The sequence below is a fragment of the Rutidosis leptorrhynchoides genome, chromosome 3, assembly GCF_046630445.1.
Source record: "Rutidosis leptorrhynchoides isolate AG116_Rl617_1_P2 chromosome 3, CSIRO_AGI_Rlap_v1, whole genome shotgun sequence".
Classification (NCBI taxonomy): domain Eukaryota; kingdom Viridiplantae; phylum Streptophyta; class Magnoliopsida; order Asterales; family Asteraceae; genus Rutidosis; species Rutidosis leptorrhynchoides.
This window is the reverse complement of record NC_092335.1, coordinates 411570427-411596587: the sequence shown is the minus strand read 5'-3', so window position 1 is coordinate 411596587 and position 26161 is coordinate 411570427. Positions and strand designations below refer to the sequence as shown.

At 31.2% G+C, this 26161-nt stretch overlaps 1 protein-coding gene across 1 annotated transcript in view; it reads left to right on the top strand.

Moving 5' to 3' along the window:
- Window positions 1-25727, top strand: part of LOC139901397 (EPIDERMAL PATTERNING FACTOR-like protein 5) — a 28590-nt gene extending 2863 nt beyond the window's left edge. The window contains exons 4-5 of the mRNA XM_071884117.1: window positions 24010-24053; window positions 25224-25727. Of these exons, the coding sequence (XP_071740218.1) occupies window positions 24010-24053; window positions 25224-25418 (239 nt within the window). The 3' untranslated portion in view covers window positions 25419-25727. The remainder of the gene's footprint in view (window positions 1-24009; window positions 24054-25223) is intronic.
- Window positions 25728-26161: the final 434 nt, after the last annotated feature.

Below are 26161 nucleotides of genomic sequence, written 5' to 3'. Positions count from 1 at the left end.
ACAACATATGCTAAAAGGTATCAATTTTACCTATTTAGGTTAAATATATTTTTAGGTTGAATGTTCAATTGCAATCTTGGAATTGAGATATTTTGTTTCTGAATGTTATACTCTTTCAAATCATATCACAGCTCATTCTTCCATTCAATTCGATTCATACACTTGTTTAATTCAAGTAGGGGTGTTCATCGGTTCGGTTTTAGGTTTTTCGGTTTATTCGGTTCGATTTTTTCGGGTTTGAAACATATAAAATCAAAACCGAAAACCAAACCGAAACCATATGTAAATATCAAAACCAAAACCAAAACCGAACCGAAAACCGAATTTGATTTCGGTTTGGTTTCGGTTAAAACCTAAAATTACTAAAAATAAAAATCTTAACCAGCATAATTACTTACATATATATTAGGAATAACGGTTGTAGAATTAATTTAAGTATACATGGTATATAACATTTTTATTGTTTAATAAAAATAAAATAATACATCAAATATAATATAAATATAAATATTCTAAATATAAATATGTTTTAATACGTTATTAATTTGAATTCGGTTTTTAATTCGGTTTTCGGTTAACTGAATTTGAAATTTTCAAAACGGAAAACCAAACCGTAAACCGAATTACGAATTCGGTTTCGGTTTCGATTGATCCGAAAACCGTTTAAAAAATTCGGTTTGGTTATTTTTTGTTTGGATTCGATTCGATATTCGGTTTATTCGGTTTGAAACCAAATGGTGCACACCCCTAAATTCAAGGGCTGATATGCAAAAAGGTACGAATTATTTTTCCGGTTTTAAAAATATTCGATGTAGATCTCTTATATGAATTATTTGAATTGATGTGTTTCTTGATCAGATTCCTATAAGTTTATGAATTTGGTTTCTACAATTACACCATTCGTATTCATACAAATTGATATTTATGATTTCGAGGAATTTTCTTTAGTTTTCTGTAAAATCTGTGATACAGACATAAACCATCTATATGACAGACTAACTTTTTTGCAGTGTTCGTGTAAGGGTTTCCAGATCACCTCATTGTTATTTAAATTTAAAAGGAAAAGGGAATTATAATAAAAATTCCAAATCTTTAAACAAGTTGTTTGCCAGAATTGAGAAGTTATAACGTTTTCATCTTGATCTTTATCTTCTTTATCCTAAACCAAAATTAAATGGATTTCGTTTCGTATACGTGTTCTTTGCCATATATATTAACCTTTGACTTATTGATCATCATTCTAAAACGTAAATTCAAATAAAAAAACTCTTTTACGTGAACAATTATGTATCTTATTAATTATGTGATCAACTGATTTACATCGGCATAATTCCACTTAAGTGTAACTTATGAAATTTACTCAGTGACAGTGCGTGTACAGCAGCTGAATAACATTGTCCATAGGATGGTTGAAGCTTTAGAGTCACATCCTAGCAACCAACCCGGACCAGCTGCACCCTCACTTAGAGTAAGCCTCAAAAGACCTAGGGTAATCCGATCATCGCAACCCGTGATGATCCGTGAGCCTAGTCCAACTAGGAATGCACCTATCCTTTCAACTACACCTGAGGATAGTGAACACGACACGTCAGCAACTGAATCATCTCTCGAACCAACGAAGAAGAGGATGTGTTACTAACCTGATGAGATGATTCACTCTACCAACTATCCGCATGACTAGATCTGGGACATCGACTCCTATCTTACACCAAGCTGATCCTGTTGGTGATACGGACCAAGACTTAGAGCTTTCTAGGACTCCATCACCGATCTCCGTATCACTTCCAACAATAAAGTAAGCCCTACACTAAATGAGGCTTCGGCTTTGGTAGGCAAGAGATCTAAAAGCAACGATGGTAAAAAGACCACTATGCTCATCCAACCTAATCAAGAACCAAGAATAAATCCTATTCAAGATGTTCCTACATCTAGGAAAGAAGTAAAGTCTTCCTCTGCAGTAAAGTCTGCGATGACTCGATCGATTGACGAAACTCGATCATTGCAGTCCGGAACGGCCGAAGGGGAGCCGAAAAATCTTGAACAGGCCCCCTGCGTATCGGCTGGAAATCCTCTTGACATACTTCGTCCAAGTGACGTTGTAGCGCCTCAACGTCAAACAGGGCCTGGAGGTCCGACTTATCTCAATGAGGGAGATCTGTCGCGTCCCACAGAAACGAGTCAACATGACATTCCTTCGAGAAATTTATCAGAATTCCGGCATACTGATTCTTTGGTTCAAGAAATTGATCCATTGGACCAAACCACTTCTTATTCGGATCTTGAAACTCAGGGTCTGGGTGTTGAGTCTGTAACTGAAAGAGATGTATTACCTCATGATACATTAATGACTTCAGGAGTCGGTTATCTTAATATACCTGCGAGAACTAAAACGGCGGGTAGTTCTTCTACTTCGCCACATATATCATGGAGGTGAATGACCCGAAAAGGTCCTCGCCGGCTACAACTCAGGTTGTTAGTCAACCTCCATCAGAAGGGGACAATCTGACTAGTAGTACGTATCAACCCACATATAAGAATAATACCACATCTACATCCTCACATGCTCTCATGGAAACTCAAACACTTCCATCGACATCACCGACACCATCTGTGACGGCTCCGATACTGGCGATTCTTCCACCACCATTAGGTTATACGGTTGTTTCACCAACACAATCACCTTCTTGACCATCTCGAATATATGGTTTGAATATCTCTCTAATGATGAGCTAGAAGCATTATACCTTGCTGAATTTTCTAGACGACTATATCTTGACGAAATTCGTGAGACGGTGATTCTTTACACTGAACAATCAATGGTAGTGTTTCCTAATTCTCCATGCAAGTCACGTGGACCAATTCACATGCCAGACCATGACGAGTTCGATCCCGACAATCTTAATGAGGGGGAGAATAGATATGGTTATGGGTCCGATGCTTTTCAACGCTCAACATATGAAGCCGGTTCATCTAGTCAACACTGGAGAAATGATGATGTAGTTGTGATCTCCGATAATTCTGAAAGCGATGAAGTTGAGGAGATTAATTAAACGAGATAACATTGATAGTTTTCTATATGAAGCGGGTACAAAGAGAGAAAGTGACTCGAAAATGCTAAATGTTTTAGAAGCAGAGGAACAACATCAACAACATCATACAGAGAATACATCAGTACCTGAGGAAAACCGTAATTTTGATGATATCGAGGACATTCTGAAGGGGAAGAGTGTAGTGAATGAATTTAATGAGCATCAGTTCGTCAATATTACAACTCCAACCATGGATTTATGTTTACATTTTGAGAAGGTGATATTTTCAAATGGTGATGAAGATACGACAACACCTCCTGATCCTGATGTTCCTTTCCAAGTTTCATAAGTTGCTCTTGTCCGAGGATCTAATTATCAATTGGATGAAGATGAAGAGATTTCAATTATGCGTTCACCGTTTGTGGAATAACAAGCTTACAAGATCTTCGGTGAAACAGATCTCGTCCTTGCACCTTCAATGTGTGTTCTCAGTGCTTGGAAATTTCATAAGAAACCAGAATACTTGGAATCTTAATTAAAAGTTTGAAATAAGTTTAAGATGAAAAATGAGGAGAATCTTCAAGATCAACGAAGCTCGGAGATCAAAAGCATTAACAAGATCTTGATGATCAACAAGAATGAAGTGAATATGCCTCTATTTTATGTGACGAGAATGGACGATGAGGATTATCAATTCTTAAAGGCGGATTTTGATATGCTAAAAATGAACGACATCATGTTTATTTACAACTACTTGACTGACCTGAATGAATCGGCAACAACTTTCCATGCAATTGCATTAAAGGCGGTCTACAGGTTTATTCTTGACTCAATGAGATGGATGTTTGTTCATGACTTTCAGATGGGGTTAGAATATGAGCATAAAAAGATTAGAATCAAACCTCCGAATCAACTAATCAAAGGATTACAATACATTTCCTTACCCGAAGTAAGTGATTGTCCATATGGATTCGTGTTTGTCAACTCCAACTATACAAAGACCTTCATTAGACTTTCAGACTTCAGGAGATATTCTGACAAAACGTTAGTATATGCTCACAAATATTTAAGATGGAGATTAGAGAATAGGTGCTACTCAACAGAGGACGCTAAAATCGTCAAAGTCCGTATTAAAAGATTGAAGAGTCGTCTCAATATAAGAATGAATGTAAGGAGATATGAGAGGCTCAGAGGTTTAAAACAAGGATACATTTTAGAGGAATATCTTGCTCTCTTGGAAAATTGATAACTAGACCACCACCACTTAAGGTTGAGAAATAATCACCAATGTTTCTTAAACGAATTCAAGGTGACATATGTGGACCAATTCATCCACCATGTGGACCATTTAGATATTTCATGGTCCTAATAGATGCATCAAGCAGATGGTCTCATGTTTTTCTGTTATCAAGCCGTAATGTGGTATTCGCAAAGTTTCTTGCCTAAATTATAAAATTGAGAGCATATTTTCCTGATTACACCATTAAAAAGGTGAGACTTGATAATGCTGGCGAGTTTACATCTCAAGCATTTAATGACTACTGCATGTCTAATTGTCTATAGGGATTGTTGTTGAACATTCTGTTGCTCATGTACATACACAAAATGGTTTAGCCAAATCATTGATTAAACGCCTACAGTTAATAGCTATACCATTAATAATGAGAACAAAACTCCCTGTATCTATATGGGGTTATGCAATTTTACATGCTGCCACATTGATTCACATTAGACCAAGTGCAAGTCATAAATTTTCACCCCTACAATTTGCTTTTGGTCAAGAGCTAAATATTTCCCACCTTAGAACATTTGGTTGGGCATTGTATGTTCCAATTGCACCACCACAACGTACAAAAATGGGTCCTCAAAGGAGGTTGGGAATATATTTTGGATACGAAACATCTTCAATCATAAGGTATATTGAACCCATGACGGGTGATGTTTTAACAACACGCTTTGCTGATTGTCACATTAATGAAACATTGTTCCCTAGATTATGGGGAGAAATGAAAAATAAAGAAAATGATATTTCATGGTGTGAACCTCAATTAATGTACCTTGATCCTCGCACGAAAGATTGCAAAACAGAAGTTCAAAAGATAATGCATATACAAGAACTTGAAAATCAATTGCCTGATGCATTTACAGATACAAAGAGGGTGACTAAATCATATATACCAGCAAATAAATGCTCCAGTTCGAGTTGAGATTCCAAATCAGAAAGCTGATAATATACTCACTCAAGAATCTTTTCCACATCTGAAACGTGGGAGATCAATTGGTTCCAAAGATAAAAATCTTAGAAAAAGAAAATCACCTGATAATGAGGTAAAAGAAAGTGTTCAAGAAGAACCACAAATCAATACTCCTACTGAAGAGGATATTAGTGATGTCAATACAAAAATTGCAATCAATTATACACATTCAAAAATATTATGGATCCGAAATAAAATGAAAAATCTTGATGAGATAGTTTTCATATAATATTTCATATGACATCATGAATGACGATGATGATCCAGAACCAAAATCTGTCATTGAATGTCAAAATAGAAAAGACTGGGCTCAATAAAAAGAAGCAATATGAGTTGAATTAGAATCACTCAATAAAAGAAAATTTCCCGAATCTTTCTTTCTCACACCTAAAGATGTGAAACATGTAGGATACAAATGGATTTTTGTCTGGAAAAGAAATGAGAAAACTGAAGTTACAAGGTATAAAGCTTGACTTGTAGCTCAAGGCTTCTCTCAAAGACCGGGAATTGATTATGAGAAAACTTATTCTCCTGTTATAGATGCAATTATTTTTAGATACTTAATCAGTCTGACGGTTTCTAAGAATTTAGAAATGCGTCTCATGGATGTTGAACTGCTTATCTATATGGATCATTTGATAGTGATATATATATATATAAAGGTTCCTGAAGGATTTAAGATACCTGAAACATCTAGCACAAAACTTAAGGAAATGTACTCAATTAAATTACAAAGATCCTTATATGGGTTGAAATAATCTGGACGCATGTGGTATAACCGACTAAGTGATTATTTGATAAGCAAAGGGTATGCAAATAATCTTATTTGCCCATGTGTTTTCATTAAGAAAACAACATCCATATATGTGATCATACTTGTTTATGTCGACGATCTTAACATCATACGTACAAATAAAGAGATTCATGAAGTCATTCAACTTCTAAAGAAAGAATTTGAAATGAAAGATCTCGGAAAAATCAAGTATTGCCTTGGTTTACAAATTGAGCATATGCCTAATGGTTTACTTGTACATCAAAAAGCTTATACCGAAAAGATTTTAAAACGTCTCAATATGGACAAGGCAAACCATTAAGTACTCCTATGGTTGTTAGATCACTCAATGTAGACACTGATCCATTTCACCCCTGTAAAGATTATGAAGATATTCTTGGACCATTAGTACCATATCTTAGTGCAATTGGAGCTCTTATGTATCTTACAAATTATACAAGATCTGACATTTCTTTTGCTGCTAATTTATTGGCAAGGTTCAGCTCAGCTCCTACCAAAAGACACTGGAATGAGATCAAACACATATTATGATACCTTCGAGGAACTGCTGATTTGGGATTATTTTATTCTAACGATTCAAAACAAGATTTAGTTGGTTATGCAGATGCAGGTTATTTATCTGATCCACATAAAGCTAAATCTCAAACTGGATATGTATTCCTAAATGGAGGTACCGCAATATCATGACGTTCTTAAAAACAAACACTTGTTGCAACATCATCAAATCATGTCGAAGTGATTGCATTACATGAAGCTACTCGAGAATGTGTTTGGTTGAGATCAATGGCACAACTCATCATTGATTCTTCTAGGCTAAATCGCAATAAAAGTCCAACAACTATCTATGAGGATATTGCAGTTTGCGTAGCACAAATGAAAGAAGGGTATATCAAAAGTGACCGAACAAAACATATACATCCTAACGTCTTCTTATATACTCAAGATCTCATTAAGGACAACTAGATTGAAATGAGATATGTTCAATCTAGCAACAACTCTACTGATCTTTTCACCAAAGCACTCCCAACTGCTACTTTCAGAAAACACGTTCACAATATTGGCATGAGGCACGTTCAAAAGATGTAACAACTCTTGGATGTCTATTTGAGGGGAGATCAACTATATGTTGCACTCTTTTTCCCTTCGCTAAAGTTTTTATCCCACTGGATTTTTCTTTGTCCAAGATTTTTAACGAGGCGGTAATTTATAGTCGATATCCGATCAAACAAAATTGCCATCCAAGAGGGAGTGTTATAATATATTATATACCTATATGTAAAAGGTAAAGTGGAAATGCATAGTACTATTCATTTTTCAATTTCCACAAACTTAACCCCCTAACTTTCATTAAAATACAAATCGAACCCCCACTTTAAACGTATACTTTTTCTCAAATTTCACAAGCTTAACCCCCTACCTTTTATTAAAATACAAATCGAACCCCCACTTTACTAACTTTTTTTTTTTTTACTAATATTCAATTTTCACAAACTTAACCCCATAACTTTTATTAAAATACAAATCGAACCCCCACTTTATACGTAAATTTTTTTCAAATTTCACAAACTTAACCCACTAACTATTATTAAAATACAAATCGAACCCCCACTTTACTAATTTTTTTTTTTAAATTAAACACGAACGCTAAAAGAAGCAACTTTCACAAAAGGAACAACCCTTCAATGTTATGTCGAAAAAAATTCTTTTTTACAAAATAGATCAAGATTTTTTTTTAACTCGCATTCAAAATGGAGCCCCCGGCGCGAAGCGAGAGCTCCACAACTAGTTAATTACATAAACAAGAGTCCTCAAAAGTCCAGATATGGATGATCAATTTTCTTGTATAATATATACTTACTACTTCACCATACTTGAATCATTAAGTTAAATAACATTTGCAGCTTTTTTTTATAGTATAACTATGTACACAATGTAAACTTGCAAAGATATACCAATTCTTCATATATACTTCTCAAGTATCTTTCTTCTTTTGTTCTCATAATACTATAAGTCATTAATAAAAAATTAGACCACTAAAGGTAGTTATAATCTACCGAATTTTAACACTACCCCTTTTCTTTTCTAATCACTCATTTACTTTATCTATAGTTAATATATAATAAAAAGCACGATCATTAAACTAGATACCGAAACATCCCAAAATTAATACAACCACCACTCCACTACACATTAACAAATCTTAAAATTAAGTAGAATGATAATTAACCCTCCGTATAAGAATATTATATAATACAAAAGCAATGAAAAATAATTAATTTATTATGGCTAAATATATGTTGAACGACATTAATAATATGATTATTATGGTTGGTTGTTTACTAGAGGAAAATTAAACAGCAATACAAAATAACATTCAATTAAAATATATATTTATAAATATAAATATAATATATAATAGAATTTGGATTGATATATCAAAAAAGGAGTGTAGTCCATTCGTGGATATATCTATAATCTATAACCTATAATAAAATAAATCGAGGGATGTAAATCCTACGTGTCATGCTCTCCTTAAAAGCTGACATGTAATCCTAAGTGTTAAATTCTAATTGGTCCTTACATTTAACCGCTAATGACATGGAAGTTCATCTGACCAAATTTCGAAATCCATTCACCCTAAATCGTCAATTTCAAACGCCATTTCAAAACAGATACTCTCATCAATCAAAGATCAAACCCCAAAAAATTTCAACTCATACGCCCTCATCTTCAAACCCTAATACATCAGTGTATTCATCTTTTATCTTTATCAGAATTCACAAATCAGAATTTTAAAGAACATATTCAGATTCGTATATTCATCTTCATCTTTATCGATAATATCAATCGACAAACCCCAATTGTATAATCAACTAACTGACTGATCTAATCGACGCTTGGTATAAAACAAAAAGATCGGTCAGTTTCGTATAACGTATTCAACACCAATAATTGGATCTGGTGTAGATTCCTCTCAAAGATTTTAACCTCGATTTCAATGGGGTCTTGCAATTCAATCAAGATTCGATAGTTGATTTTCCAAATTGTTTGAAAGACAGTCGTGTTCCAATTTATGATTGACGCAACAACAAATTAGGGTTCTTCATTGTCAATCTCACAATTTGTTTATTTAATCTTTGGAAATTAAGATTATTTGTTTATTTTTAACGATTTGCTTTCATGAATGAGATTTTATTTCATGAACCAGCCATGTTTCGGCATTATCCCTGTAAGATCGTTTTCATAATCTTATAATTTATAATGGAGTGTGTGTAAATGGTAAAGAACTTAATCAAAAAGACTGAGATCTTCTTGCTGGCAGAGTCTAGCAAAATCAAAAGATATTTTATTATATTTTTAATTTTTCTGGAAAAGTTGACGAACTCTTAGTGATATTTGTGTTGATAGCTATGCACATTAGATTAAATCTGACCGGATTTATAGCAGTTGATTTCAGAATCCATTCATAGAATATCATTGTCAGGAATTAATTTTATCAATTAAGCTAATGAAATTCAAACTGCTATAAATCCGGCCTCTAATATGCATTTTGCTGTTTTGATAATATGAATTAGTATTAGTATATTTCAATGAGGCACAGTTTAATACGATTAAATTAGTAACAATAAATCATACCATATTAACTGTATCGTATTGGTAGAATATTTACATGATGATAGGTCTTATACAGTGGATAAATGATCAGTTGTGTGTTGTGGGTACATCATGCTAATTATTCAGTTATTTGTTTAATTTCACATGAGAGAATAAACACAACGAACCAGTTGTCTTGCTCATATTCAACTCTAAATTGAAGGACTGACAAGGTAAGTCAAAGAGATTAATATATATATATATATATATCTATTATGATTATGGGTAGCGGCTAAATCATATTATTAGTCACTATCTGTCAATTTTCCTTTAAGTTTAATATGAATACTTGACTTGATACCTGATTCATTACAATTACAGGATTTCTGCAAGTCAACTGGTTCTTTGGGGCAGAACAATATATTCGAAACTAACATTTCCTTCAGATCTTCAAACATACAAACAAGAGAAACTGCTTCCACAATAAAGATCTGTATTCTATAAGTATGTTTCAAGTTTTTGTAATATTATAATTGTACTTAACTTTTAATATGAATAAATTTATTAATACATATTATCAACTTTTTGATGATGTGCATTTTATTTACTATACAACTTCAACACACAACAAAGTTTAGGACAATGATCGTATAATATCGATATTGTCATATTGAATACACGTTGGCAATGTACTATATAAAGTTTTCGTAAGAGTCCCCGTGCAACGCACAGGCTCGATAAATCTAGTATATATATATATATATATATATATATATATATATATATATATATATATATATATATATATATATATATATATGTGTGTGTGTGTGTGTGTGTGTGTGTGTGTGTGTGTGTGTGTGTACTAGTTTTATGAGTCAGTGCATTGCACGACATTTGTATAAATCAGAAACAGATAACGTTAATATATTGATTCTTATAAAATGTATAATACAATACAATTGCAATTACAAAAAAAATCTTTTATTACTGATAACATTTGTATTGAATACTAACATAGATTATAAGAGCGTCCGTTGAAATCATTTTAACTTCAATTGTCAAATAATAGATAAAACATCAAACATGAACTCCTAAATAGTTTTTTTTAAACTGATCGTTAAGAATAATATTTTATGTACAACTCTAATTGTAAATGCTTTTAGTACAAACTAATTCCATTATGTCAAAATTTCAAACGAAGCAGAGCATACATACATCTAAATATCTATAAGAATTATCAAATAATCATTTCTACTTCAATTGAAAACATAAGCCCGTGTGTTAAAATTATATTCTACAAACTATATTAACGTAATATTTTAAATTTATATTCAAACAGTAAATTAATTTTATATTATATAGAATATTATGTCATATTATTTAAATATAATTTATAATATAATATTAGTACTAATACTGTGACGACCCGTAAATTTCTGACCAAATTTAAATATAATCTTTGTATGATTAACGTTTTCGACACGATAAGCAAAGTCTATAAAAACTGAATCTCAAAATTTTTGAACTACTTTCATATGTTCAATTACCTTTCGTTTGTTCTCGACTATTCGCGAACAATTATATGTAAATAGATACATATATATATATATACACTATAACTTGAAAGCGTAACAAAGTATTATTTGTATGATACTGTGCATTAAACTTATTGATTTATATATTTATTTGAATATATATGATAAATTGGAATATTAATTGTGTGAATAACTTTCGACGTGTATTTAAAACGTGGTTATGAATATTAACTTGGTTACAAAACGTTTTGATTTAAAACAATATTATTAAATATACTTTGTTAGATAACGAGCCATTGATTTATAGAAGTAAATGACCAAAACACTCAAATGTATAAGTTATATCTCGAGTGGTATAGTTTATGGATAATTTAAGTCTATATTTTGACAAAGGTACGAGTAGCGAAACGTAAAGTACAAGTTTTCTCTGTGTACGAAAGGACGTTCGAAAAACCGGAACCGGGACATAAGTCGAGCGTCAACGTACAAGTTATCGGAATTAAAATTTCAAGTCACCTATATACGAGAATATAATATAATATAATATATATATAATTAATATAAATTATATATAAATTATATATATTATAATAATATGTCGACAAGAATAAAAACAAACGATTGTGAGCTGGCTGAGGGACTCATGCGATCGCATGAGAATCCCATACAAACCTCATGCGATCGCATGAGGTGCTGGGACAGAAATGTTCCTATAAATTCATTCGTTTTCTGTTTTGATCGAACACATATATCTTTCCATCTACTCTCTCTGTAAACATATATATTTATATTATTATTATTATTATTATTATTATTATTATTATTATTATTATTATTATTATTATTAATCTTATTATTATTAGTAGTATTATTATACATAAAATATTAAGACGAGGTTTTGAGCGTGTCACTTTCAAAACGGGTTTTCAAGCGGGATAGAGCTAAGGAAACTATAGGTTATAGCTATGGAGGTTATGGGTAATATTCATGGGTACTGTTCGCAAGTCAAACCTAGTGTTTATCATCTCTGTTGCGTCTACGTACTTTCCTGCAATATTGAATCACAATATTGATACGTGAGCATTCATATCTTATCTTTTATATATTAATAGTGTATCCATGTAGAGTGCTCGAGTATATATGTTTATGCATGCTTGTATGCTAAATCTTGTCATTAGATAGTTTATGATGAATCACGAATTTAATTCATATACAACTGATATAAGGTATATGATATGCATGTCATTGGAAAGCTGGCGAAAAATCAATAACTTTTCATTTAGAAATCGCGTGATTTCGATAAACGGATTAAAAAATATGGTCAACTGAATTATGGTTAACGTTAATTGAAATTGTGTTTGAAACTGTAAATTAATATTAAACAACTTGTCTATGAGATTGATAAATTGGATTTTTAGATATTACTAACCGAGTAAATGAATTTCTATATAAGGCACGTCTCGTTTTGTTGAACAATTGTCAAAGTTGACTGTCTTATCATGTTTTTAAAGCTTTATAAAACTATAGTCTAATTTTACAAGTATTGGAAAACCATATGAAATGTTAAACTATTTTCGATTGCCATGATCACTCAAACTATAGTATAGATTTTAAAAAAAGTCACTATTGAGTCACGTTGACTTTTTGAAACAACTTTTGATAACTTTTGTATGTCGATCTCGAGCATCAGGATTGTGATACACTATGACCTGACCTAGCTCGATAGACATTTATTGACCAACATATGTTCTCTAGGTTGAGATATACGGTTATTTGATATTCCGAGTTTCGGTCACATTACGGTGAACAACTTTATGTGTTGCTAAGGTGAGTTTCATTTGCTCCCTTTTTATCTATATTTCTGGGCTGAGAATACATGCACTTTATTTTAAACGCAATGGATACAAGTACATACTAAATTCTACACCGAGTTTGAACCGAAAATCCCTTAGCTTTGGTAACTAGTAACTACCGGTTATAAGAACTGGTGGGCGCGAGTAGTTATATATGGATCTATAGGGATTGACATCCCCGAGGAATATTCAGATTTCACATAAATAAGTTAAACTGTACATTCTTCGAAGCTGATTCAACAGTCGTTTACTATCCTACTTACATCCACCGATATATAAATCCGTTCACCATAGAATAACCATATTCATCCAATTTCATATTTGGATTTTGACCTATCAGAATTCAACAAGTGGCATAATGAAGAAATAATGGACACAATAAAAAAAAAATTGATTAGAAACAGACTAATTAACAATATGAAATTTTGTTAAGAATCCACGCTAACAAAATCCTAGCTAACTGTTTCTAGCTAACTGTTAATTCCTTATTGTACATTTAATTATCGCAATTTATTTTATCGCAATTTTATTTATTGTCATTTACATTCTGTTATTTATTTTTACGCACTCTAAATATCGGGACACGTATACAAGGTTTTGACATATCATATCGACGCATCTATATATATTATTTGGAATAACCATAGACACTCTATATGATGTAATGATCGAGTTCGCTATACAGGGTTGAGGTTGATTCTATAATAATATATATAGTTTGAGTTGTGATCGAGTCTGAGACATGTACACGGGTCACGATACGTATTAATTAATTCGAATATTATATATTAAATTATATATGAATTATTGAACTGTTTACTGTGGACTATCGACTGTGGACTAATGACATTGGACAATTAAAATAAATTAAAATATTGATTATAACATATGAAATTAAACATTTCTTCAAGTTTGCCACTTGATTTCATCTTAAACCTCATTTATATCTTGACGATTACAATCTGCGTTCAAACCTTTCATGATTCTTGAAAATACCTCAACCTAGAGGGTGAACCAAACGTACGTCATCTACGGAAGAAGAGATTGACGCATATAGTTATGCACCTGAAAACACTCGGAATTTGAGTAAACGTTTAACACGTATCTGTACTAGCTCCTTTGGCGTTGTTATTACCGAAAATAACATTGCAATTCTTTTTCAAATTAGCTAATTTTTGTCACAGCTCCGGCAATCAACTTCGATTTTTCAGTCGGACTAGCCTTAGTATAACCTCGATATATACAATGCCCTTTTCGTCGTCACTATCGGGGAACCGCTTATATCCCACCATATTAGCAATAAATTTACCAACAATCCTGTTGATCTTTGACTTTCCGAAAAATCATTATATTCATCGAAACCCTATCATATATTCACTCGCACCCTGCAACGAGAATTGCCATACCAATTACCAGTAATCAGCAATCTGTATTTCGAATCTCGCAGCGTTTCTACATCAACAGATATATGTATACATATAACATTTATATCTTAGAATTATGATCTTTTATTCTGAAATTATGAAAAGCACCCAGTCTACGAATCAATACTCCAAATTTTGAGGAAGCTGAATGAAGCAGCAGAAACTGTAGACAATCGTAAACGACTTTAATCGTCGGAAGTTTGATGATAAAGAATAGTATGTTGGAAAAGCTCAGAAAAGTGGAAACTGGAAAACGGATTGAGCTAACCAGTAAGGAAACCGTGGACAAATCACAAAGACTAAACTTGTACATTAAGAATCCCGATGATTCTGTTTCGGATGAAATCTTTAGCGAATACCTTGCTTCTGACTCCAAACTCTTGCGGACAAATTTTCTTCACCATCCTTCGATAATAGAAATTCCAAGATATCATCGTATCTTTCATTATAAATATTCTCCATATTTCTGAAGATATTTTTATAACTATTCTTATCTGAAATCATTAATCTCTTCATGATATCATTGTTACATCATATAGAAACTGTTAGTTTCTATATTCTGTAAACTTTCGAGCTTAAAATATGAATGATTTGAAGTAGTGTTGGAAATTGATGCATGAGTTAGTATAATATAATGACACTTGATCAACGTGATTATATTACAGTAAGTTATGCTGAGTTTCTAATGGAACGTGGTGATTCACAGACACTAACGTCATCATGTGCCATGTCACACAACTTTTACATTCTACCTAATCTCTAAACATATCAAGAACATATTTCTTGATAGTTCTATCTTTTTCCGTAACTTCTGGTAGTTTAACAAACCAAGATCGTACTATTAAAATCTCTCCTGTAGAACGTTAGTCATGTTCATTCGAAACTTCATACCTACGAATTCTGGACATTATTCGTTTGACTTAAAGTCGGGAAGAGAAAATAAAAGTATGGAACTCCACAATATCAAGGAAATTAGGAGGGTGGATTTATAGTGAAATATCCGACTGAGCAATCGAGACAGATTATCGCATTTAACCAAAGAAGATTCTAATTTCCCTAATTACCGAAGAATCAAATCTTATTACGAAGATTTTCACAAAATCCCTGGAATTTCGGAAATCCACCGTGACTACGTCAACGGTTAAGTCAAATCTGCATTTACTCATTTCACTCTTTTGTGATAGCTTCACTTGTACTCTTCGAGTGATCGAATTATCTTATCCATATTACTCAACAGTAATAAAGCTCTATTTATCAGCTCATATTCGTCATGAAAACATTTTTACCGTTAGTCATGACGACCTCACTCAAATTTCGGGACGAAATTTCTTTAACAGGTAGGTACTGTGACGACCCAGGAATTTCCGACCAAATTTAAACTTAATCTTTATATGGTTTCGACACGATAAGAAAAGTCTGTAATGATGAGTTTCAAAAAGTTTGAACTGTTTACATGAATTCATTTGACTGGTTCCGACGATTCACCAATAATTGTTTACAAATAAATATATATATATATAAATATAAACAAAAGTATATATAATAGTTTGAAATAATAAAATACAATTTAACCAATTGAAATTAAAAATGTGAACTAATGAACAGGATAATTAAGTTGCTATGAATATATATATGAAACCTATATATAAGTAATGGTATATAAATATTCAATAATTGATAAAAGATATTATGTAATATACATATTACATACTTATTAAATATTACATCAAATTGATTGCAAGTTCAAAATACAATTGTTATACTAATGTTATTATAACTTCCATTATTATTATTAACATTAATGTTAAGATCACGATTGGTTAAATTGTTATTTTTAATAAATATGATATAGATATGAAGTTTGAAATATAGGAATTACTATAGTATTATTATCACTATCAATAATAATATTAGTATTATTATAATCAATATTATTATTATTATCAATATTATTGTTATAAATTTTATAGTTATTATTATTAGTAATAATAACAACATTACTATTACTAGGATATTATTAAAGAATTTTTATAATATTAAGAGTAGTATTATTATTGTTATATTTGTTAAGTAATAAAGATTAATTATAATATATAAATGCAAATACATAAATACATATAATTTATAAATACAGTTAAATACAGATATGGATATTAGGAGTAATTAAACAAATGCAGATACATATATATACATATACGCATTTTTTTCTTTTTATTTATTCTATTTCTCAATTGCTTTAACTTTCTGTTGACCTGTGAACCTTGGTTGACTATATGCCTCACAAGAAAACAATTTAAATTAATTATTAGAACAACAACTCCATCAAATTCTGAAAAACACAAACCATAAAATACTAGCAGTCGAATTTTTTTTAAACAGAAAAGGATACAACCTATTTTTTTCTTCTTCTTTTTCTATGTTCTTCACCCATTTTATCAAAAGCTCGATTTCGTAATGTTTTTAAAAATCTATTAATGCATTCCTATTCTAAATGATTCATTAAAACTTTCTGGAGGATTTCAAATCTCAATTTTTAGTATCGAACTTGAATTTAAGAGTCAAAGTTGTCAAGTCAAAAGTCAAACAATTCTTTCAAGAACGAATTCGAGGAATCTGTTACGTTTAAGGTTCAAATATTAGTTTCAGAAGTTTTTATGAGTAATATACTACATACTTTATGAAGAATCCTTTGGCTAAAACACACTCAAAATCAAAAATCAAAATATTTTTTTTTTTAAAGAAAACGTAACCCAGCAGCCTACGATTTTTTTTTATTATATATTTTTTTTGTTGTTTTCAGTTAATATAAACTCTGAGTATTTAATTGTTATTGTTTGGAAATATCTAAATCTCTGTCTTGATGATTGGAGTCTGAATGAGTCGATTACAGTGGTTGAAGAAGAAGAACATAGCCAAGAAGAAGGTTTATTAGGATTTAAATGGGTTTTAAAACAGAAAATCAAAATGGGTTGGTTGGTTTAGGAGTCTGTTGTGTTAGCAGAAGGGCATGGGTTCGAGTCCCAAATGCAGCAAATTTTTTTTAAACAGCCTTACCATTGAAGGTAGCTCATTTTTTTTATTATTATTATCATTTCCTTTAGTATTTTATTATTATTATTATTATTATTATTATTATTATTATTATTATTATTATTATTATTATTATTATTATTATTATTATTATTATTATTATTACTACTACTAATATTATTACATATACCATTATTGTTATTATTATTATCAATAAGTATTAGAATTATTATTATTATTAGTATTATTATTAGTAAGTGTTATGAACATTAGTTATAACTGTTATTATTACTAATATAAGTATTAGTTATCAAATATTATTACAGTTATCATAACCCTAGTTGCAATTATAACTATTATTATTATTATTATTATTATTGTTGTTATTACTAATATTATTATCACGATATGTATTATTGTTAAGTAATATTATTATTAATATCAAAAACTACCTTTTAAACAGATAAGTATTTAGTACATAAAATATATTTGTTACATATACTATAATTATATTAAAATTTCACATAACTATATATATATCAAACCTATTAATATTATTTATATAAACCCATACAAATAACAAACTAACGATTTTTTTTAAAATTAACATTTAAACAATTATGTATATAAACATGGATATATTAATATAACTATATAGATATTAACTATTATAAATATATCCACAAAATTAAACATACATAATATATAAATTAAAGATGAAATATATAAACTTATTAAATTACGATTATGTGTATTAGTATATATACACAAATGATATAGGTTCGTGAATCCGAGGCCAACCCTGCATTGTTCAATATAGTCATATGTATTTTTACTACAAAATACATTAGGTGAGTTCATTTGATTCCCTTTTACTCTTTACATTTTTGGGACTGAGAATACATGCGCTACTTTTACAACTGCGTTATTAAATGCTTTTGAAATACATTTTTGAACTGCGAATACATGAAATGCTTTTATAAATATTTGACGAGATAGACACAAGCAAAACATTCCTTGAATGAATTATGTGGACGTGATAATTGCCACAATTGAATTATGTGGACGTGATAATTGCCACAATTGATATGAATATTTTTCCCCTGATTATTATTGTTTGGTAACCTAAGAATTAGGGAACATCACTAATTTTGAGAATTAGTGCACGCCTAATTGACGTGAATCCTAAAGGTAGCTACCGGGTTTAACACCCCCACCCAGAATGTTCACTAGACGGAAGGGCTAGTGGGCGTGGTGTTTAGTACTTCGAAGTTTATATGATTATTATACATACGAGATGTTCTGTTTTGGGGATATTATTATGCGCATTATATGTTAAGGTCGGTTACCAAGCCAAACTATGAAAGAAATGAAAAGTGAATGTTATGTATCGAGATAATGATTTTATACACAGGTTATGTGTATGTTATTTTTGTGCACGAGATATGTGTACGATTACTAAGATTTATGAAAAATGGTTTCGTACACAAGAAATGTGTACCGTATTTAAAAGATATCGCATGTACATTACAGGTGGATATAGGATTCGGGCCCATTTGTACCATGCAGCATTTAAATCTTGTGGTCTATCAAAATGATGAATTTTATTGTTTTATGATAAACCTATGAACTCACCAACCTTTTGGTTGACACTTTAAAGCATGTTTATTCTCAGGTATGAAAGAAATCTTCCGCTGTGCATTTGCTCGTATTAGAGATATTACTTGAAGTCATTCATGACATATTTCAAAAGACGTTGCATTCGAGTCGTCGAGTTCATCAAGATTATTATTAAAGTCAATTATAGTTGGATATATTATGAAATGGTATGCATGCCTGTCAACTTTAGATGAAATGAAAGTTTGTCTTTCAAAAACGAATGCAATGTTTGTAAAATATATCATATAGAGGTCAATACCTCGCGATGTAACCAAATGTAATGTATTCGTCCTGATGGATTAGGACGTGTCCTTTCACCGTATTTATGAATGTAACCATTTTATAACTATAGAATGGGTAGTTAGTACAGTAATATAAGAAATTCAAATTTTTTCATTATTTTGCTTACGGTTATCTTCTTTTTACAAAGTTAAGTGAATTTAATGAATCTATTATATTACCTACATCCCACCAGAAGTGTCTTTATTCAAAAAATCATTGTATATAATAATTGTAAAATATTTTACCACCGTCCAACGCACAAGCTTTAAAACCAACACAACATGCTCTTAAACTCAAAAGAATAATGAAAAAGATATTAATTGTGAGAAAGAAAAAAATTTTTGTAAACGTTAAGTTACTAACAAAACTTTTAAAATTTTTCAACACCGCGGGATCTTAAACTCAAAAAGAATTTTTAAAATTTGTCAACATTACAGACTCTTAAATAATTCTTATACTTAATTTATTTTTGTAACAACCCGACTTTTTCCGTTACTATCGTTACTTGTCCGTTAAATATTTAACGGTGATTACTTAGAACTTTATGTGTTTGATTGATTTAAATGCACACTTGATCCTAGTGGATTACTTGAATTAATATGTTATATTAATTTATGAACTTATTTCGGATAGCGAAATAACTAGAAAACGTTACGATAAAGTTAATCGCCTAGAAAGCTTTTCAGTTACGGAACTCAAAAAAACGACAAAGTAGTTATTTCTAATAATTATTGACTTTATGAAAAACTTATTTAATTTATTATATATTTAGTAAATTAAATCCAGTGAATTCGTTTCAACGACTAGTTAACGTTCCGGAGATCCGGTACGGTTAACGGCACTCGAAACGGACCACGCGCATACAAGAAAATAACGAAACGAATGATATTTCACTTTTAATAATTATTTTATGTAATTATTATGTTTTAAACATACTTTCAATTTATTAGAATTTATATAGATTAAGAACGCGAAAAATTAACGTTTATCGATCCGGTTTGCGTTTTCGGCTAACGACACTTAATGAGTACACTTACGAAACTTGTCTGGCAACATTTATGAGCCTATGGACTCCCTTTTGGACCCTTTGGCCGAATTCCCATCACCCCACCCATTTATGTGATTAATTTTAGCCCATGTGTGATTAACTAGTGATTTAAGCCCTAATCTAATTAAGGAAATAAGTATAAAAGGCATTTAATCACAATTCTTCCTCCCATAACCCTAAGCCACGAAATTTTACAGCCTTTTTCACCCTCCAAGTCGTCAATCATCATCATCCTCATAATCACCTTCAATTTTGATTATTTGCTCTTGCGTTCTACACGAAAGTGCTTCCTTTGATCGTCCTCTACACGCTAGTACTAATTGATTTGTGTTTTAAGGTATAAACACTAACCCTAATCTTTTTAGATCTGATTTTGATCAATTACATGGTGTACAAGAGTCTAGTGCTCAATTGATTGCAATTATAGTCGTTGTTAGTCGTTAATTTGCGCGATTGTTGTATGTTGTGTGAACCACGAATTGATTGGTCATGAATCTGATTAAATGAGTTTATGTACTGATCATATAATGTATCTAGATGTATAGATCTCGAAAAATTAATAAATTTGTACTTTGGATTTGCATGATTTCGTTACTCGATGCTTAAGTTATGATTAATCGAAGTTTCGTTAGGGTTTCACATGATATCCGAATTTTCTGAGTTGCATGCTTTGTGTTTTGGCTTATAAAAAGTGTACTACTATATTCCTTATGAAAATTTATGCAATTTGGACGTAAGATGTGCGTCAAACGCTTGTGTAATGTTTCTGTTATGTCAAAATGAAGTTTTGGTTCTTAAAGAGAGCTGAATCAGTTTTCAAAGTTACATAAAAATTTCTAGAGTGAACTAGGAATTGTTTGAGGCTCTAATATTCTGTAAAATATTATTTTACATGTTACTTGAGATATTTCATTTATATGATAGTCTCTGAATACGTGATTTGCTATGTGATAAAGGCTCGGCCAAACGATGTGTCTGTTTAACGTATAAAACTGGAAGGTTAATAAAGATTGAGTAAACTGTACGAATTGGCCAAAGCAATGTTTCTAATTATTTTATCACTAAAACTTTGAGATGTTTTAAGATGACTCCAATTGTCCATTCATCAAAATCTATTTTCTATATTTTTTGAGAAATGTTTAAAAACGGACGCACGGACAGAAATTGATGTAATGAACTATGATTAGACCCTTTCTGATATTGGACTTTTATACATCGTATGAGGCTTTGGCTGGACTTTTTGGAATCGATTTTAAGTATAGTTATGATCTGGATTTTTTCATAATTTTATGGGTTATGTGCTATGAGTTATTGATGTGTCTTTCTACGACGTACATATTTCTAAGGCATGTGTTAAACTGTGAAAGTGCAATTTGCTTAACTATGAGTTGTAAAGTGATACTTGACCTAGGTTTGACATGTTGACCATGATTGCATGATCTACTGAGATGTTTGACTTTAGTTGACCACTTTGATCGAGTTGACTTTTGGTTTGACTTTGGTTGACTTTTGTTGACTTGCTTGGATTAGTTGACTTTTACTTGCTTGTTGAGTCAGTCTGAGCACTAGGACTTTGCGTACTCTATGGGTTGACATAGTATGACCTATATGTGTATACTTAAGATGACTTACGTGATTAGGTTGCGTTGTTCGATCGAGATTGTTCGACTACAGTACGTTTTGCTAAGATATTTCAGGTGCTTTTGCTAAGGTGAGTCTACAGTCCCTACTATGTTTTTACAGAGATGAGATGCATGCTTTTTACAAATGTTTTACGTGTTTGGCACAAGTAACTTACCAAGAATATACATATGAGTTCAGATCAAAAATCCCTTAGCTTGATTATATTAGTTATTTTGTAAGCTCGACTTATAGGGACGGTACCGTTAGGTTTGACAAACCTCACCGTAACATAACTGGTGCTTATTTTGATGTTACTCGTACACTTGATCGGTGTATCGCCATGATAGGGTAAACTAAAGACATGGGCTCGGCCTACGCAAAGGTTAAAGCTTTATAATCAAGTGCTCATGATAAATGTATATTATTACGAAGCTTTTTAGAAATCTCGTGGCCTAACTTACGATGAATGTTACTTGAACTTGATGTTTACAAACTTGAAACTAGACATGGTAATGTCTACAAACAGATGAAACGAAAAGAACTTTTTGATGTCACTCACAGTTGAAACTTGACATCTTACAAACAGTTTATTACTTAGCATTTGCTATACGCAAACTTTTGAGATTAAACCTTAGCGGTTTATTCAGATAAACGATTTTGAGAAATAATTTTCGACAAACGATTTATGAGAACTGTTTTATGAAACATACGAGAACTATTTACTCAAACCTGTAGATTCACTCAACTTTATGTTGATCTTTTTTGCATGTTTTATCTCAGGTATTAGTTGCTTCCGTTGTAGAACATTGCTGTTATATAGAAGTCAAGTCAAGCCAAGTATTGGGACCATAGTTAATATGCCGTTAGTGGATTCTGACGGGGTATTACAATTTTTTAGTATCGTTATTTATATACCTTGATCTATTTTTTAGTATCGTTATTTATATACCAATATGAATTGCAAATTACATTTTTTGCACGATCTTGTTCACACTCGTGCAACGCACGGGCTCCAAAAACCTAGTGTGTATATATATATATATATATATATATATATATATATATATATATATATATATATATATATATATATAGAAGAAGAGTTGCAACCTGCAAGTCCAGCTTGCCAAAAAAATATGAACTTGTTTAATTTCAAGCTAGACTTTGTGTGCTATAAATATACAGTATACTACACATATATGTGATTTGTCATGTCATATGGAAAATAAAGTAAATTTTGCAGTCAAAACACATCAGTTTGACAACCCTTTTTGTCTCGGTCTTCCTAATAAATACGGACTATATCTACTGTGAAGAAGCACATGCATTGATCAGTTTATATATATACTGTATATTTGTGGATGGGTCCTACTATTGTATTGTATATATACATATACATGTAGATATATAGATTGTTTAGTGTTATACCACCTTACCAGAAATATTTGAAATGGATAGAAGAGGTTGGTTGTTCTTAATTGTTTGGCATATGACGTTGAGTTGGATATTTGCAACAAATATGTATTCACTTCACAAAGGTTAGTGCCATTCCAATCACTATCGTTTATTAAAATTATAAGCGCCTATCCGGGAAAGAGTAGTATTTTTACTCGTATGCAACTATGCATGTAAATGATCTTTTCACATATATACGAGTTTAATGTTTAACATAGTACTCGTATTTGTTATGCTGGCCGGCAAACATTTGTATTTTTAGTTAATTAATAAGTATATGAGCGATATAATGTTTGCATTTCATTGTAAACCAACCAATAAAATGCAAACAACAAATTTTTATTTACGTTCATCAAGTGAACATGAATTTCATATATATGCAGTTATGTAGTAATTAAATTTGTGTATCATGTAACAATTCCACAGGCCAGAATTTACAATCTACTCAGACTGCTTTTGTTGTGCAGAAGGTAATTCAAGTAAAATGCTTTGCTTATACATATCGATATATTATGGATATATTTGATATTTGATATTTGATGGCAAATTCCATTAAAATGTTACCTTTTCATTTCAAAAAAAAGTTTCATTTTTGAAATTTTCATTATTTTTGACACTTTAAGACGTTAATAACTGACATGTTTTTGACACCTATAAGTGTCACAAAGTTTTTTGACACTTAAAAACGTCAAAAAAGAAAACTCAATAACACTTAAAAGTGTCAAAAAGTTAGTAACTTATATTCACGTTTCTAAGTATTTGACTTCATGTTTTTCACACTTCTAACTTATATTCACATTTTAAATGTGAAAACTTAATTTAAAAGTCTTAAAAACCACAAGACTAGTTGTAGTGTTTTACCACAGTTTCTCATAAAAAATAACATATTTCCATTTGGATTATTTAAAAGGTAGTTTTACCATATTTAAATTAAAAAGATAAGTATCGTTACTTTTAAGTTAGAACTCCGTTAAACAATTAACGATTCTCTATTTTTTTGATTCACATTTGATAAAATTAACGATGCATTACGATTAAACTAATTACCCAAATCTGATAAGCTCGTAAATTATATGAAAGTATGGAACTTACCTGCATATTTCTGGTTAATATCGTGAATAAAACCAATCCCAAAACTGCCACTATAATCGCAAACTGATTTCACCAACGTAAGTACTATAACCGCAAACTGGTTTCACCAACGCAAGTACTCGCAGCTAGATTTACCTTAAAAAACTTGATTATTCACCATTGCAGGCTTGCCTTGGCAACCTCACACCTTGTGTGTGGGGCTTGGATTTTGGTTATGGGTTCATTTTTTATTTACATTTGGTAAAATAATCATTTAAATAATATTTTAAAAATTGTTACGTTTAATAGAATTATATTTTAAAGTTAAAACAAAATAATGTATGGGTAGGGTAAAGGGGGTCAAAATTAGTCAAGGTGTTTTTAATTAGTACTATACTGGTTTGGTTCAGTGCAGTGGGTTGTTTAACATTTTAGCCGTGTGAGATTATATATTTTGGCACTCTACATAATTTAATACTAAACTAAACTAAATAAATTTTAATTATATATTATATATAATATACCGGATGGATGTTGTGAAATTTAATGAAACTCAAAATGAATTGAAGGGAATAGGTAACAGAGCAAAGGAACAGGAAATGCTAAGTAGACTTGGGTCAAGACCGCCAATATGTGAGCACAAGTGTAGAGGATGCGCTCCATGTACACCAATTCAAGTCCCTACTACTGCTACTCCACAGTATTCTAACTATGAACCCGAAGGCTGGAAATGCATGTGTGGTTCTATTTACTATAACCCTTAGTTCATTTAATAGATTTTGTAACATCAATTCTGTGTGTTGAAATATACATTTAAAAAACGTAAGTAGCGGTTACGTGCAAATTCCTAAACAACATGGGATACAAAAGATATAGCCCACTACAGTCGGTGGTGATTGTGTACACCTAGTTACACAAATTACATGTTTTGTTGCTACCATGACTTGAGTGGGTTATATAACTTGAGTGGGTTATATTTACATACAAAAACTTTGTTTGTTTGGGTTATATTTACAGACAGATATTACAGATATTGTTATGTTTGCTACCATGTTAATAGTCATGTGTTTGCTTCCGAAAGTCGTTATCTTCTTCGATTGCAGCTGTTGGGATTTCTTTATCTTAATTTGATGTGGCATGACTTTCTTCTTCATCTGGACAGTTGTTAATTTATGTGTTAGCATACAATTGATACGCTCACAAATACAATTTTTGACAAATGTTATTATAATCTTACAAATAAATATATATATATATATATGTACTTATGTAGTTGATGTCATTAAAATGTGTTCGTTTTAGTGAACATATAAGAAGGGCGCTGACAACTTCTTATATATCCAAAACGGACTTAACAATAAGTCAAAACCTTCTTGTTTTTTTATGAGAGGCAAACCTACAATCTACACACGAAATCACAAATATTTACATTTCACTACCTCATGTGAGACTTGAACCCACAACCTCTTGGTTGAAGGGTTCCTCTCATACCACTAGGCCAAGGGCC